Source organism: Salmo trutta, chromosome 14, assembly GCF_901001165.1.
Source record: "Salmo trutta chromosome 14, fSalTru1.1, whole genome shotgun sequence".
Lineage (NCBI taxonomy): Eukaryota > Metazoa > Chordata > Actinopteri > Salmoniformes > Salmonidae > Salmo > Salmo trutta.
In genome coordinates, this window is record NC_042970.1 from 51,928,315 (window position 1) to 51,941,090 (window position 12,776).

The 12,776-nt window shown below is 41.0% G+C and overlaps 1 protein-coding gene across 1 annotated transcript in view; it reads left to right on the plus strand.

The window, feature by feature from the left end:
- LOC115208362 (E3 ubiquitin-protein ligase Itchy) overlaps positions 1-12,776 on the plus strand; it is a 68,979-nt gene continuing 56,203 nt past the window's right edge. The window contains exons 1-3 of the mRNA XM_029776359.1: positions 1-195; positions 8,596-8,664; positions 8,942-9,083. Of these exons, the coding sequence (XP_029632219.1) occupies positions 8,640-8,664; positions 8,942-9,083 (167 nt within the window). The 5' untranslated portion in view covers positions 1-195; positions 8,596-8,639. The remainder of the gene's footprint in view (positions 196-8,595; positions 8,665-8,941; positions 9,084-12,776) is intronic.

The following is a 12,776-nucleotide window of genomic DNA, read 5'->3' on the forward strand; positions in this document are numbered from 1 at the left end:
TGTTTGCTAACCGCCGTAATACCATATACGAAGAAGTGAATGGGCTCGTGCAAACCTGGTGGAAACCGTGCCAAGGGCTGTGAGCGGTAGCTGTCAGACATCTTTCTAGTTTTTCTGAGAAATCGTTTACCGTCCACATATGCCTTGGTGGGCGTGAGGGGACATTACAGAAAAATTTGCTACCAACCGTCACGGGTAAGACATAATCCAATCGTTTTTATGGAAGAATTGTACATTTTCAAAGATATCCGTAGCTAGCTATTTAGCCTAGGCTAGCTAACGTTAGCTAGCTATCTCACCTGTGTGACAGCAAAATTCAAAGCTAGCAAACCTGTGCAAAACTTCACGACACATGCTACTGACTAAGTAGCTAGTTAATAATTAAGATAGCTAACTATAATCTAGTGTTTGTTCTTCTATATGTTGTGAAACTAATATGTAACGATAGCTAACTAGTTATCTACCAGAGTTGTTGTTGTTAGCTGTTAGTAACTAGCTAGCTTTTTTGGCCTGCTTTCAACCAGACAGAGCGACCAGGGCTTGTTATTGTAATCTCCGTTTTGTTTTTCGCTTGACATTTTCCTATTTTATCGCTCCTATTCCTTGTAGCAGTAGGCTATACATTGTTGTATCGTTACCCTGTTGAATCAGAAATTATTCAAACAGTATCTACAGGGCAGCTAATTTAGCTAGCAAACATACAGTACCTACTTTAGTTATCTAACGTGGTTAGGTCTACATGGTTGTATTTTGCTAACACTAAAACGTGGATTAGTTAGTTAGCTAATTTAGCTGTATATCCCCCACACACACAAACAGTTAGCAATACTAATAACGTTAGTTACTAAGCGTTTGTCTTTCTACCAGAAGTAGCTAGCTAGTTAATTATGTAAAATCGGATTTGCGTTTTGTGGTGATATATATTTTAATTTTTGTATTTTTTTCATTTAACCTTTATTTATGGAAGGGGGTTTTGTGGCAACTTCTGAGCTTGACATACTTAATGTCACTAGCCTGTGGAAGTTAGGAAACCAAGGGACGAGTCAGTGTTTGCCTTCAACCCAGACAGAAAAGTGAGAGCCAGGTTCCACTAAAGAAATGAGGCGAGGGGAACAGTAGGCCAGCACCCTTTATTTTTAGACTGCCTTGTTTCCTCGGAAGCCCATTGCCACTGCCAACATTTGTTTAAAAGGTAGATGTAAAAGGTTGAATTTGCATCTTGAAATTATGACCAAGTATTTCAAAATGTTGACTTGCTTATCTAGACAGTTTGTGATACTAAATAGACATTTTGAGATGCCCAAGTCAATCCATCTAAACACATTGCAGAGATCAGCACAGCAGGGCCGCTGGCAAACATCTGGCGGGCTGGCATTTGCCCCAACAAATATTGACACAAACGTGTTGAAAAAGGGACAAAGTACTGTCGTTTAGACTGATTTGCCTCATGATTTGTCAACTCGTGCACAGTTAATCTGTGCTTCAGTCTGATCAACTGTAGCCTACTGATAACAACCACAGCTGCAGGTAGGCTAGAGATGCCTATGCGCTCTGATCCCCTTTGGCTGGGGGAAACGAAGCGGTAACGTCATGTATTTATAGCCTAAGCTATGGATTTATGGCCTAAAATAGGCCTATTTATTTGTGTTAAGAGAAATGTTAATGTGATCCAATTTGGTTTATATTCAAACTTCGAGTGGCAAGGCTACCTAGACATTATCAATCACATTATTGTCTGGAATTAATCAACACAGTAGTGATGTGTGAGTACATTTTTAATTAGAAATGCAAAGGCCTACACGATGCAACCCTGCATAAAGTAAGCTCAGCCCGCTAGTTATATTGTCCAATCTGGTCCCATCAGCCCATATACAACTGTTTTACAGCTGGTTTATTACAATGTTGTACTCGACAACTAGGGTCCTCCCCACTCTGGGATCTTGTCGTGCATCACCACATAATGTTACAAATGAAGAATCATATATGAGTATGGTCTACTATCTCAACATTTCAACTTAGTATCTCAACATTTTGAATTGTGTGTATCCTCATTTAATAAATGTTTTGTGTGGCGGAAGTGGGCTTCCATACTGTGGGTCCCATTGTCATTCCAAACATGTTATTAAACAGATATGAACATTTAGGCGAAAGCATTTTGGTTCTATTGATTTGGGTGTATTTTATTCAGTCAAACTTAAGACCCATAAACAGTACTGAGACAGCCTTGGTGCAAATTGCAAATGACATGCTCATGGCTGCAGATTCAGGATCATCTTGATTTTTCTGGAGCTCAGTGTTGCTTTTGACACAGTAAATCACGCCATTCTACTGCAGTGCCTCAGAGAGCACACTGCCATCTGTGGGACTGCCCTAAACCGGTTCAGCTACCTCTCTAACGGCAAGCAGGATGTCACCCTTGGTGATATCAGAGGAGTCCACCATAATCTGTTGGGTCCTACAAGGGTCGGTGCTTGCACCCATTCTCTTCCTAGTCTACATGCTCCCACTTGTCCAGATCTTCAGACAGCACAGTGCCCATTTCCACTGCTATGCAGATGTTGCACAAGTGTACCTTAAAACAAATCCTGTCTGGAAGAGGTAAAGTCTTGGAAGCAGAACAACTTCCTCCAATTCAACAGCAGCAAGACAGAGGCAATGCTGATACGCACCCCCCAGCAGATCAACAACTCCTGCAGCATCTGTCTTGCGATAGAGACCACATCATTCCCCTCTCCTCAGTCATAAACTTGAGTGTGAAATTCGACCCTGCTCTCTCCTACAATACCCACATTTTGAAAAACCTCATTCTTTCATCTGAAGAACATTTCCCGCCTAAAACCTTCTCACCATTTCTGATCAAGAAAAGCTTATCCATGCATTCGCTTTCTCTAGAATTGATTATGTGAACACAGTTCTTGGGGGCCTGCCTGTAAATCCAATTAATAAATTACAGCTCATCCAAAACAATGCTGCAAGGAAAACAAATAAGTCTACCACCATCTCCCCCATCCATGCTGACATCCATTGGCTGTCACTCAATGAATTGCCTTTCAAATTAACTTCGTCTACAAAGCCTTAAATGGCACCGGACCTGCCTACCTGTCAGATCTCCTCTCACCCTATAAACCTCCACGCACACTACGTTCAGGCCATGCCAAACTGCTCAAACTATTGGGGCTTTTAAAGCAGGCTTTAAAGGTCATGGACAGTCAAAATCATGTTTTTCATGAAGTTGGAGGATATTTGAAGAAAACCAGACCAAATTATGATGACCAAAGGTATGAAAAATGTCTGCTTCTACATTGATCAAGTTTGATCAGAAAGTTACTGGATTGACTGACCTTCATGTCTTAAAGTAATGATGGACTGTCGTTTCTCTTTGCTTATTTGAGCTGTTCTTCTGTAATATTGACTTAGCCCTATTTTGTAAAAGACCATCTTGTGTATACCACCCCTATCTTGTCACAACACATCTGATTGGCTCGAAGCCATTAAGAAATTCCACAAATTAACTTTTAACAAGGCCCACCTGTTAATTGAAATGCATTCCAGGTGACTACCTCATGAAGCTGGTTGAGCGTGTCAAGAGTGTGCAAAGCTGTCATCAAGGCAAAGGGTGGCTACTTTGAAGAATCTCAAATTTAAATATAATATTTCGATTTGTTTAACACTTTTGGTTACTGCATGATTCCATTTGTATTATTTCATAGCTTTGATATCTAAATTATTCTACAGTGTAGAAAATATTAAAAATAAAGAAAATGAATAAGTAGGTGTCCAGACTTTTGGCTGGTACTGTACATATATACGGTATGCTACAGTAGAAACGACAACACGATGCACAGAAGATAAGGCCCTTACTTTGATAGGAACGCACACATGTCCTAAGTTATTATTTGTAAGGAAAACAACCATGAAGGTAATGCGGACACCAGCCAGAAAATGTGCCGGGGGGGAAAGTTTGTGCAAGACCTGTTCTGACTAGAGATGCATACCTCATCTGGGGAAGCACTGGGGAAGTGCTTAGCTCTCGCTGAAGAGTTTGTCAGACTCAATAAAGCTTTAAACATAATTTGTCCAGTGAAATGGGCTACTTCTTATGTGAATTAATGAGTAGGCGCAACACACCTTAATTGAAACTTGTTAGAAAACTATTTGAATTTGACAAGTTGAAACAGCCTATATCTAAATAGCTTGAGGGCAGTGCGGGTTAACTGTCTTGTTGCGTAACAATCACATTTTGGAACAGTGAGTCCATTCTGACATCGCACACACAAAAAAAAACAAATAGTGTTTGGATGACCGTTACACGGAACCCAAACAGGCTGTGCATCAATGTATTTTGTCCCCCTACACCAAACGCAATCACGACATGCAGGTTAAAATATCAAAACAAACTCTGAACCAATGGCATTAATTTGGGGACAGGTCGAAAAGCATTAAACATGTATGGCAATTTAGCTAGTTAGCTTGCACTTGCTAGCTAAATGTCCTATTTAGCTAGCTTGCTGTTGCTAGCTAATTCGTCCTGGGATATAAACATTGAGTTGTTATTTTACCTGAAATGCACAAGGTCCTCTACTCCGACAATTAATCCACACATAAAACGGCCAACCGAATTGTTTCTAGTCATCTCTCCTCCTTCCAGGTTTTTTCATTGTTTAACTTATATGGCGATTGGCATCTAACTTTCATAGTTTTACCACGACAACCAGCAACAGTTTGTCTTTCAATCACCCATGTGGGTATAACCAATGAGGAGATGGCACGTGGGTACCTGCTTCTATAAACCAATGAGGAGATGGGAGAGGCAGGACTTTCACCGCAATCTGCGTCAGAAATAGAAAGGAATTTTATTTTAGCCCTTGGCATCGCAGACGCTTGTTGGCGCACGCGAGCAGTGTGGGTGCAATAATTGAATAACATGGATTTCTAAATGTATTTTGCGACGCTCCCGCACGCGACATTCCCGGTCTGGTCAGCATTTTAGAGATATTTGGAACTCATGCGTGAAAAGGTTAAGCACACTGTGATTAAATAATTAAGACACACAAATGACTCAAGGGAGACAAAAATCAAGATAACCTTTTCCCGAACCCTCACCTCCCGCTGCTGCTGGCCTTCACAGATTCTGCCATTACGGTCCAGAAGTTGCCGGTAATAGGCTATACCAGTGGTCGGCAACCTTTTTTCCATTTGGAGTGCCAATGTATCTTAACTGGCATCCAGATCGTTAGAAATGTTATGATTTTCAAATGTACATGTTTTTTTTTCAGAGTGGTTATCGAAAGGGAGACAGCTGGAAATATTGTTCATATAGGCTACATTGAACTGTTGTAATTCTCAATGGATGTAAAAACAGACTTAATTTACTTGCTATTTGAGGTGGAGAAAAATTACTTTGAGAAGCTCCCTAGCTCATTAGTGGTGATGAGTTAAGAGAATCAGAAATACTATCAGATCCCCAGATGGGCAGCATACCACCCTGCATCCCACTGCTGGCTTGCTTCTGAAGCTAAGCAGGGTTGGTCCTGGTCAGTCCCTGGATGGGAGACCAGATGCTGCTGGAAGTGGTGTTGGAGGGCAGTAGGAGGCACTCTTTCCTCTGGTCTAAAAAATATCCCAATGCCCCAGGGCAGTGATTTGGGACACAGCCCTGTGTAGGGTGCCGTCTTTCGGATGGGACGTTAAATGGGTGTCCTGACTCTGAGGTCATTAAAGATCCCATTGCACTTATCGTAAGAGTAGCGGTGTTAACCCTGGTGTCCTGGCTAAATTCCCAATCTGGCCCTCATACCATCATGGCCACCTAATCATCCCCAGCTTACAATTGGCTCATTCATCCCCCTCCTCTCCCCTGAAACTATTCACCAGGTCGTTGCTGTAAATGAGAATGTGTTCTCAGTCAACTTACCTGGTAAAATAACGGTAAAAAAAATAAATACAATTGCCTACATTTGCATGCAGGCCAGGTAGCCTAAGCCTACTTATATATGCATAATCAGGTGTGCGTCCTTACTCAACTTTGACAGGAGCGTTTCAAACAAAAGACAATACATTTTACAACTTATTGCCTAAATGGAATGAAATAAACTTGTTTCTCACAAGTGTAGCCTAGTTTGTGCGCTCTGCAAACAATGCGTCCACTCTGACAATGAGAAGAGTAAAGACTAATAATAATATATTGAATGCATTAACAGAAATTATGGTAACCAAACAAACATAATTCTGGGAATTACCGGTGAATGTAGTACTGGTGTGCCATCCCCGCGGCCTCCGCAATGGATTAGTCTGCTGAGACAGGCGACAATCAATATGTTTTTTTTTATGCAACGGCTCGACTAAAAAAAATAATATCGGTCAACCAACAGTCTATAAACCAAACAATCGACCAGTTGACGAAATGGGGTCAGCCTTAGACATTAATAAGGGATCATAGCTTTCACCTGGTCAGTCTGTCATGGAAGGAACAGGTGTTCCTAATGTCTTGTACACTCAGTGTGTTTGTGTATAAATATTTATTTATTTAAAAAAACATATTTTATGCACTTTGAGATTATTCTTGTAATATGAAAAAGCGCTTTATATGTGTAATAAATTATTAGTGCAATATTCTATACATTTTCTCCTTGGTTTTTCCTGCAATTTGCAGTTACTGCATTGATGATTAGCAGATGTAGGATTTTTTTTGTCTGCTTCATCATACCTAAGCTTTTTTCCCTTTCAAAAATAACTGTCCTACACTGATATGTTTGTCTCAGATTTCCGTGTTTGTTTCCTCCAGCACTGAGCTTCTTTATGAGCCTGAATATATTTTCAATGGCATGGACTGTTCCATTGGCATATTCTTATACATTCATTTTTAACTTGTTGGCAGATTTGAATGTTTACACTGGCCTTACGTAGGTACGCCGTGCATATAGCCAATCCTAGACAACAAGGCCCCATTGAATAGTTATAACTTTAGGCTAACTTTTACAATTCTCTTGGAAAGTCGCATAAAAATGCATTTTCATAGCTTGTTATCGAAGGAACAGGTTTCCTAAACCTACATTTAATCTACTTGATTTAATTTTATTGGCTCTGCTTTGGATACAACTCTGCTCAAATTAGTGAGTCAGACATGAGATGTTGGCATGCTAGCTAGTATATTTCTTAGCAAAATTAGGCTATGTACATACAGTGCATTTGGAAAATTATTCAGATCCCTTGACGTTTTCCCAATTTTGTTACGTTACAGCCTTATTCTAAAATGGATTAAATACATTTTTTCCCTCATCAATCTACACACAATACCCCATAATGACTAAGCAAAAACAGGTTTTAGGTATTTTTGCAAATATGGCACCATCCCTACGGTGTAGCATGGTGGTGGCAGCATCATGCTGTGAGGATGTTTATCAGCGGCAGGGACTGGGAGACTATTCAAGATTGAGGGAAAGATGAAAGGAACAAAGTACAGAGAGATCCTTGAAAGAAAACCTGCTCCAGAGCACTCAGGACCTCAGACTGGGGGTGAAGATTCACCTTCCAACAAAACAACCCTAAGCACACAGCCAAGACAGTACAGTAGTGGCTTTGGGACAAGTCTTTGAATGACCTTGAGTGGCCCAGCCAGAGCCTGGACTTGAACCCAATCGAACATCTCTGGAGAAACCTGAAAATACCTGAACAGCGGTGCTCCCCATCCAACCTGACAGAGCTTGAGAGGATCTACAGAGGAAAATGGGAGAAACTCCCCAAATAAAGGTGTGCCAAGCTTGTAGTGTCATATCCAAGAAGACTCAAGGCTGTAATCGCTGCCAAAGGTGCTTCAACAAAGTACTGAGTAAAGGGTCTGAATCCTTATGTAAATGTCATATTTCTTAAAAAAAAAAAGTATATACATTTGCAAAAAATGTACAAATCTGTTTTTGCTTTGTCATTATGGGGTATTGTGTGTAGATTGATGAGGGGGAAAAAACGATTTAATCAATTTTAGAATAAGGCTGTAACGTAACAAAATGTGGAAAAAGGGAAGGGGTCTGAATACTTTCTGACTGCACTGTAGGTCTAAACCTACATAATCTAAGATATAATGACATCTATAAACCCAAATTTCCAAAAACAATGTAACAAGGGCCCACAGTCTGTAACTGTCACCTATGAGCCGCTAGGCCAAATGGCTATCTGAGGACACCAATCGGGGCCTAAAACTATCGGTGACTCATGATGTACTAGTTTGCGTAATCTGGTAATCCAGGAGGGATTTAACTTTTCCTATCCTTCTGATGTAGCTGTGACCACCAATGTCACGGCTCTTTAGTAGAAAGGGACATGATAGTTGGGATTGCCTAGCCTATTAGTATGCCAAGGTAGGCTATTTGGCTACTTTTTACTCTCTGTGCAACAAAATGCTCAATGTTAGCATTTCATTTCATTGCCTTGTTTAGTTTGTCTCCATAGGTTTGTTATAGGCCTAAGTATGGTAGTATATTTAAACGTTCCATTGACTGCAGTGGGATAATCCCTTGTGTAAACGAGGACACCTGTAATATAGACGAGTGTCTTATTTCCTAATGTTTACATTTGATGTCACGTTTGCTTTCTCTGCAGAGCCTGTCGTAACCGAAGCGGGCTTCAGTGTTAATGGCTGAACCATGAAGGCCCAACTTCAAGTTACTGGTGAGTTTTGACCTTTTGTTACACCCTAACTTATAGCCCTTAGTAGCTAATAGTAAAGTGATGGTATGCTATTCAGTGGTTCAAAAAATATAAATAACAGAGTAGGATATTAGCAGACCCCAAAACAAAAGTATTGGTTAGGCCTAAGTGAATGTAGTTCTCGCATTTCCATTCTGAGGTTTATTTCTATATCTCACTTCAGTGACTGATAAGAGCATTTACTACACTTTTGCTTACCATGCTATTTGTGTGTTTTATGTCCTTTATTTGCACACAGTGCTGTCGGCCAAACTGAAGGAGAACAAAAAGAACTGGTTTGGCCCCAGTCCGTACGTAGAGGTGGCTGTGGACGGCCAGTCGAAGAAGACGGAGAAATGCAACAACACCCACAACCCCAAATGGAAGCAGTCACTCACAGTGTAAGTAACTACAGCAATAATTTTTTGCATTCATATTTGCATGTATGTTCATTTAGCATACAGTGGTTCTTCCTTAAAAAGTTACGAGCTTATGCCGCGACTGTTAATGGTAGATGATGGCATTCTGTCATTGCACCACACTATCACAAGGGAGAGTTTAAACGCTAATCAAAATATCGTTATTTTTTTAAACAAGACATAGAAAGTTGATTGCAATTTCAGTTAAAAACAAAAAAAATAATTAAGGACCTTGTCTGTCGGCCCTGCATTAAAAACCAAATAGTTTAAAGAAAATTGTGATAAATAAAAATATATACCAGTTTCATTTAAGGACCAAAAAAATGACAGCTGTGCAAAATAGTTGGGAAGAGATTTTCGATGTACCGATTCCATGGCACATGGTTTATTAATTGACACGCAATTTTCCGTTTATTATAACCTACTGCAGGCCTAAAACCTATAGGTTTAATCTTCTGAACTAATGATTATATTGAAGATAGAAGCCACCTTTTAATGAGTTCCGAGAGCCGATTTTTTTATCCAACTATTATTATTATTGAATGACAGAGCATGTGGACTGGTCTTGATAAATCAATCAGATTTTTATTTGGGAATGTAAGGATTATTTTGCTCTTCACTTGCAGTCACCTAGTAGCTTAGGCCTACAGTACTCTTGACCTGTCCCGTTGTACAGCGCAATATTTTCCTAAATTAAACCTTTTAATTAAATTGCTTTAGCCGTGATTGTAAAATGAATCAGCTGATGCGTTGGTCCAGAGCCAGGAGAGTCACGGAGAGTCACCTGTGAGCTCTGGAAGTCCACCTCCTGTTTTTTTTGTGTGATTTATTTACAAAATGGTAATTTCATAGCCCGGCTACTGTAGGTGTGAAAATCCCCCCAACTTGCAATGTATTCAATGTTTATTTCAACTACATTTTAGTTGCACTTCCCCAGCTCCACGACCACGGGTAAAACCTTGCTGAGATGATCAATGTATTTGTTGCGTTGTTGTTGCATTGTTGTATCGTAATTTTCTCAAGCCAAAACGTCTTGATGGCCTTCACCAGTTCATCTTTCCTTGTAGGCTTGGCAGAGTTACGGATGAATGTTTTCAGTTGATGCCAAACAAGTTCGATCGGGTTTAAATTAGGAAACCTACATGTAGAGATTTGTAATACTGTAGGCCTACCGTAGGCGACATGAGTCTCACAAATGTTGAATAATGTGTTGTAGGTCTTTTTATTTATTTTTATTGAACCTTTATTTTACTACATAAAGGTCTACTTACTCTGCTGGTGACTTGACCAGGTTGATGCCCTCATTTGCAATGCAAACCCAGGCGGAAATGTGTTTTGCGTCATTGTCTGCATTTGGAGAAGAGGACCAAATAATTGACAGATGTGCAAAATATTTGGGAAGAGATTTTCGATGTACCGATTCTCTGGCACATCATCAACATCTTTATGCTTTCATTAATAAAATGATAATTTCAAAATGCAGATGTTTATTTCAGCTATCATCAGGAAAATAGACTATTGTCGAGTTTAGGGACTTTAAATATATTAATGGATCCATAACAAATTACTATGGGAATACATGGAAGAGGCAAGTGGAAGGGGAAAAAGTAAGAAAGTTGTCTGTCGGCCTGGAGGCATTTTGAAAATGTGTTTTCAAACACTTGTTTTTCACAAGGGCTATTAGCAGGACAATAGACATGATGTGGTCCCAAAAACACGTCTCTGACATAGGGTCCAGCATATCTCTTGATGTCATTGAATGTCTTGCCAGCTTTGGTCCATTCCTGGGCCTGCTGCACACACAGTTCTTTGTTTGTCAGACAAATCATTGCGTCGAAACTACTGAACAATACAAGAGAACAAACATGGTTACTGTTCTGGGGAGAGAAAAAAAAATGTAAAATGTCTTCGACTGTCTTCTGACTGTGATTTGAGCAATGTTGATTGCCGTTGCCGGGTGCTCATCATCTTCAACCATCATTGAGTCCATCTTACCATTGTTTTCTAACCACATCTGGGTGGATCCATAACGAATTACTAAGGGAATAAATATCACTGAATGACAGAAATATTGGATTAAAGTGGGCTAATGAAGGCAACATTGTTGCTTACTGGAACACCCAAAGTCATCCAATTGTTATAATAGGATTTGAAGCAAGGTCAGGGAGGTGACCATGAACCCGATGGTCACTCTGACATACCTCCAGAGTTCCTCCATGGAGATGGGAGAACCTTTCAGAAAGACAACCATCTCTGCAGCACTCCACAAATCAAGCCTTTATGGTAGCGTGGCCAGACAGAAGCCACTCCTCAGTAAAAGACACATGACAGCCCGCTTGGAGTTTGCCAAAATGCACCTAAAAACAAGATTCTCTTGTCTGATGAAACCAAGATTGAACTCTTTGGCCTGAATGCCAAGCGTCACGTCTAGAGGAAACTTGGCTTCATCCCTACGGTGAGGCGTGGTGGCAGAAGCATGGTGGCAGCATCATGCTGTGGGGATGATTCTGCCAGATCCTTGATGAAAACCTGCTCCAGAGCGCTCAGGACCTAAGACTGGGGCGAAGGTTCACCTTCCAACAGGACAAAGACCCAAAGCACACAGCCAAGACAACATAGGCGTGGCTTTGGGATAAGTCTCTGAATGTCCTTGAGTGGCCCAGCCAGAACCCGGACTTGAACCCGATCAAACATCTCTGGAGATACCTGAAAATAGCTGTGCAGCAACGTTCCCCATCCAACCTGACAGAGCTTGAGAGAATCTGCAGAGGAAAATGGGAGAAACTCCCCAAATACAGATGTGCCAAGCTTGTAGCGTCATACCCAAGAAGACTCGAGGCTGTAATCGCTGCTGAAGGTGCTTCAACAAAGTTTTGAGTAAAGGGTCTGAATACTTATGTAAATGTGATATTTCCATTTTTTTATTTGTAATATATACTGCTCAAAAAAGTAAAGGGAACACTTAAACAACACATCCTAGATCTGACTGAAAGAAATAATCTTATTAAATACTTTTTTCTTTACATAGTTGAATGTGCTAACAACAAAATCACACAAAAATAATCAATGGAAATCCAATTAATCAACCCATGGAGGTCTGGATTTGGAGTCGCACTCAAAATTAAAGTGGAAAACCACACTACAGGCTGATCCAACTTTGATATAATGTCCTTAAAACAAGTCAAAATGAGGCTCAGTAGTGTGTGTGGCCTCCATGTGCCTGTATGACCTCCCTACAAGGCCTGGGCATGCTCCTGATGAGGTGGCGGATGGTCTCCTGAGGGATCTCCTCCCAGACCTGGACTAAAGCATCCGCCAACTCCTGGACAGTCTGTGGTGCAACGTGGCGTTGGTGGATGGAGCGAGACATGATGTCCAGGATGTGCTCAATTGGATTCAGGTCTGGGGAACGGGCGGGCCAGTCCATAGCATCAATGCCTTCCTCTTGCAGGAACTGCTGACACACTCCAGCCACATGAGGTCTAGCATTGTCTTGCATTAGGAGGAACCCAGGGCCAACCGCACCAGCATATGGTCTCACAAGGGGTCTGAGGATCTCATCTCGGTACCTAATGGCAGTCAGGCTACCTCTGGCGAGCACATGGAGGGCTGTGTGGCCCCCCCAAAGAAATGCCACCCCACACCATGAATGACCCACCGCCAAACCGGTCATGC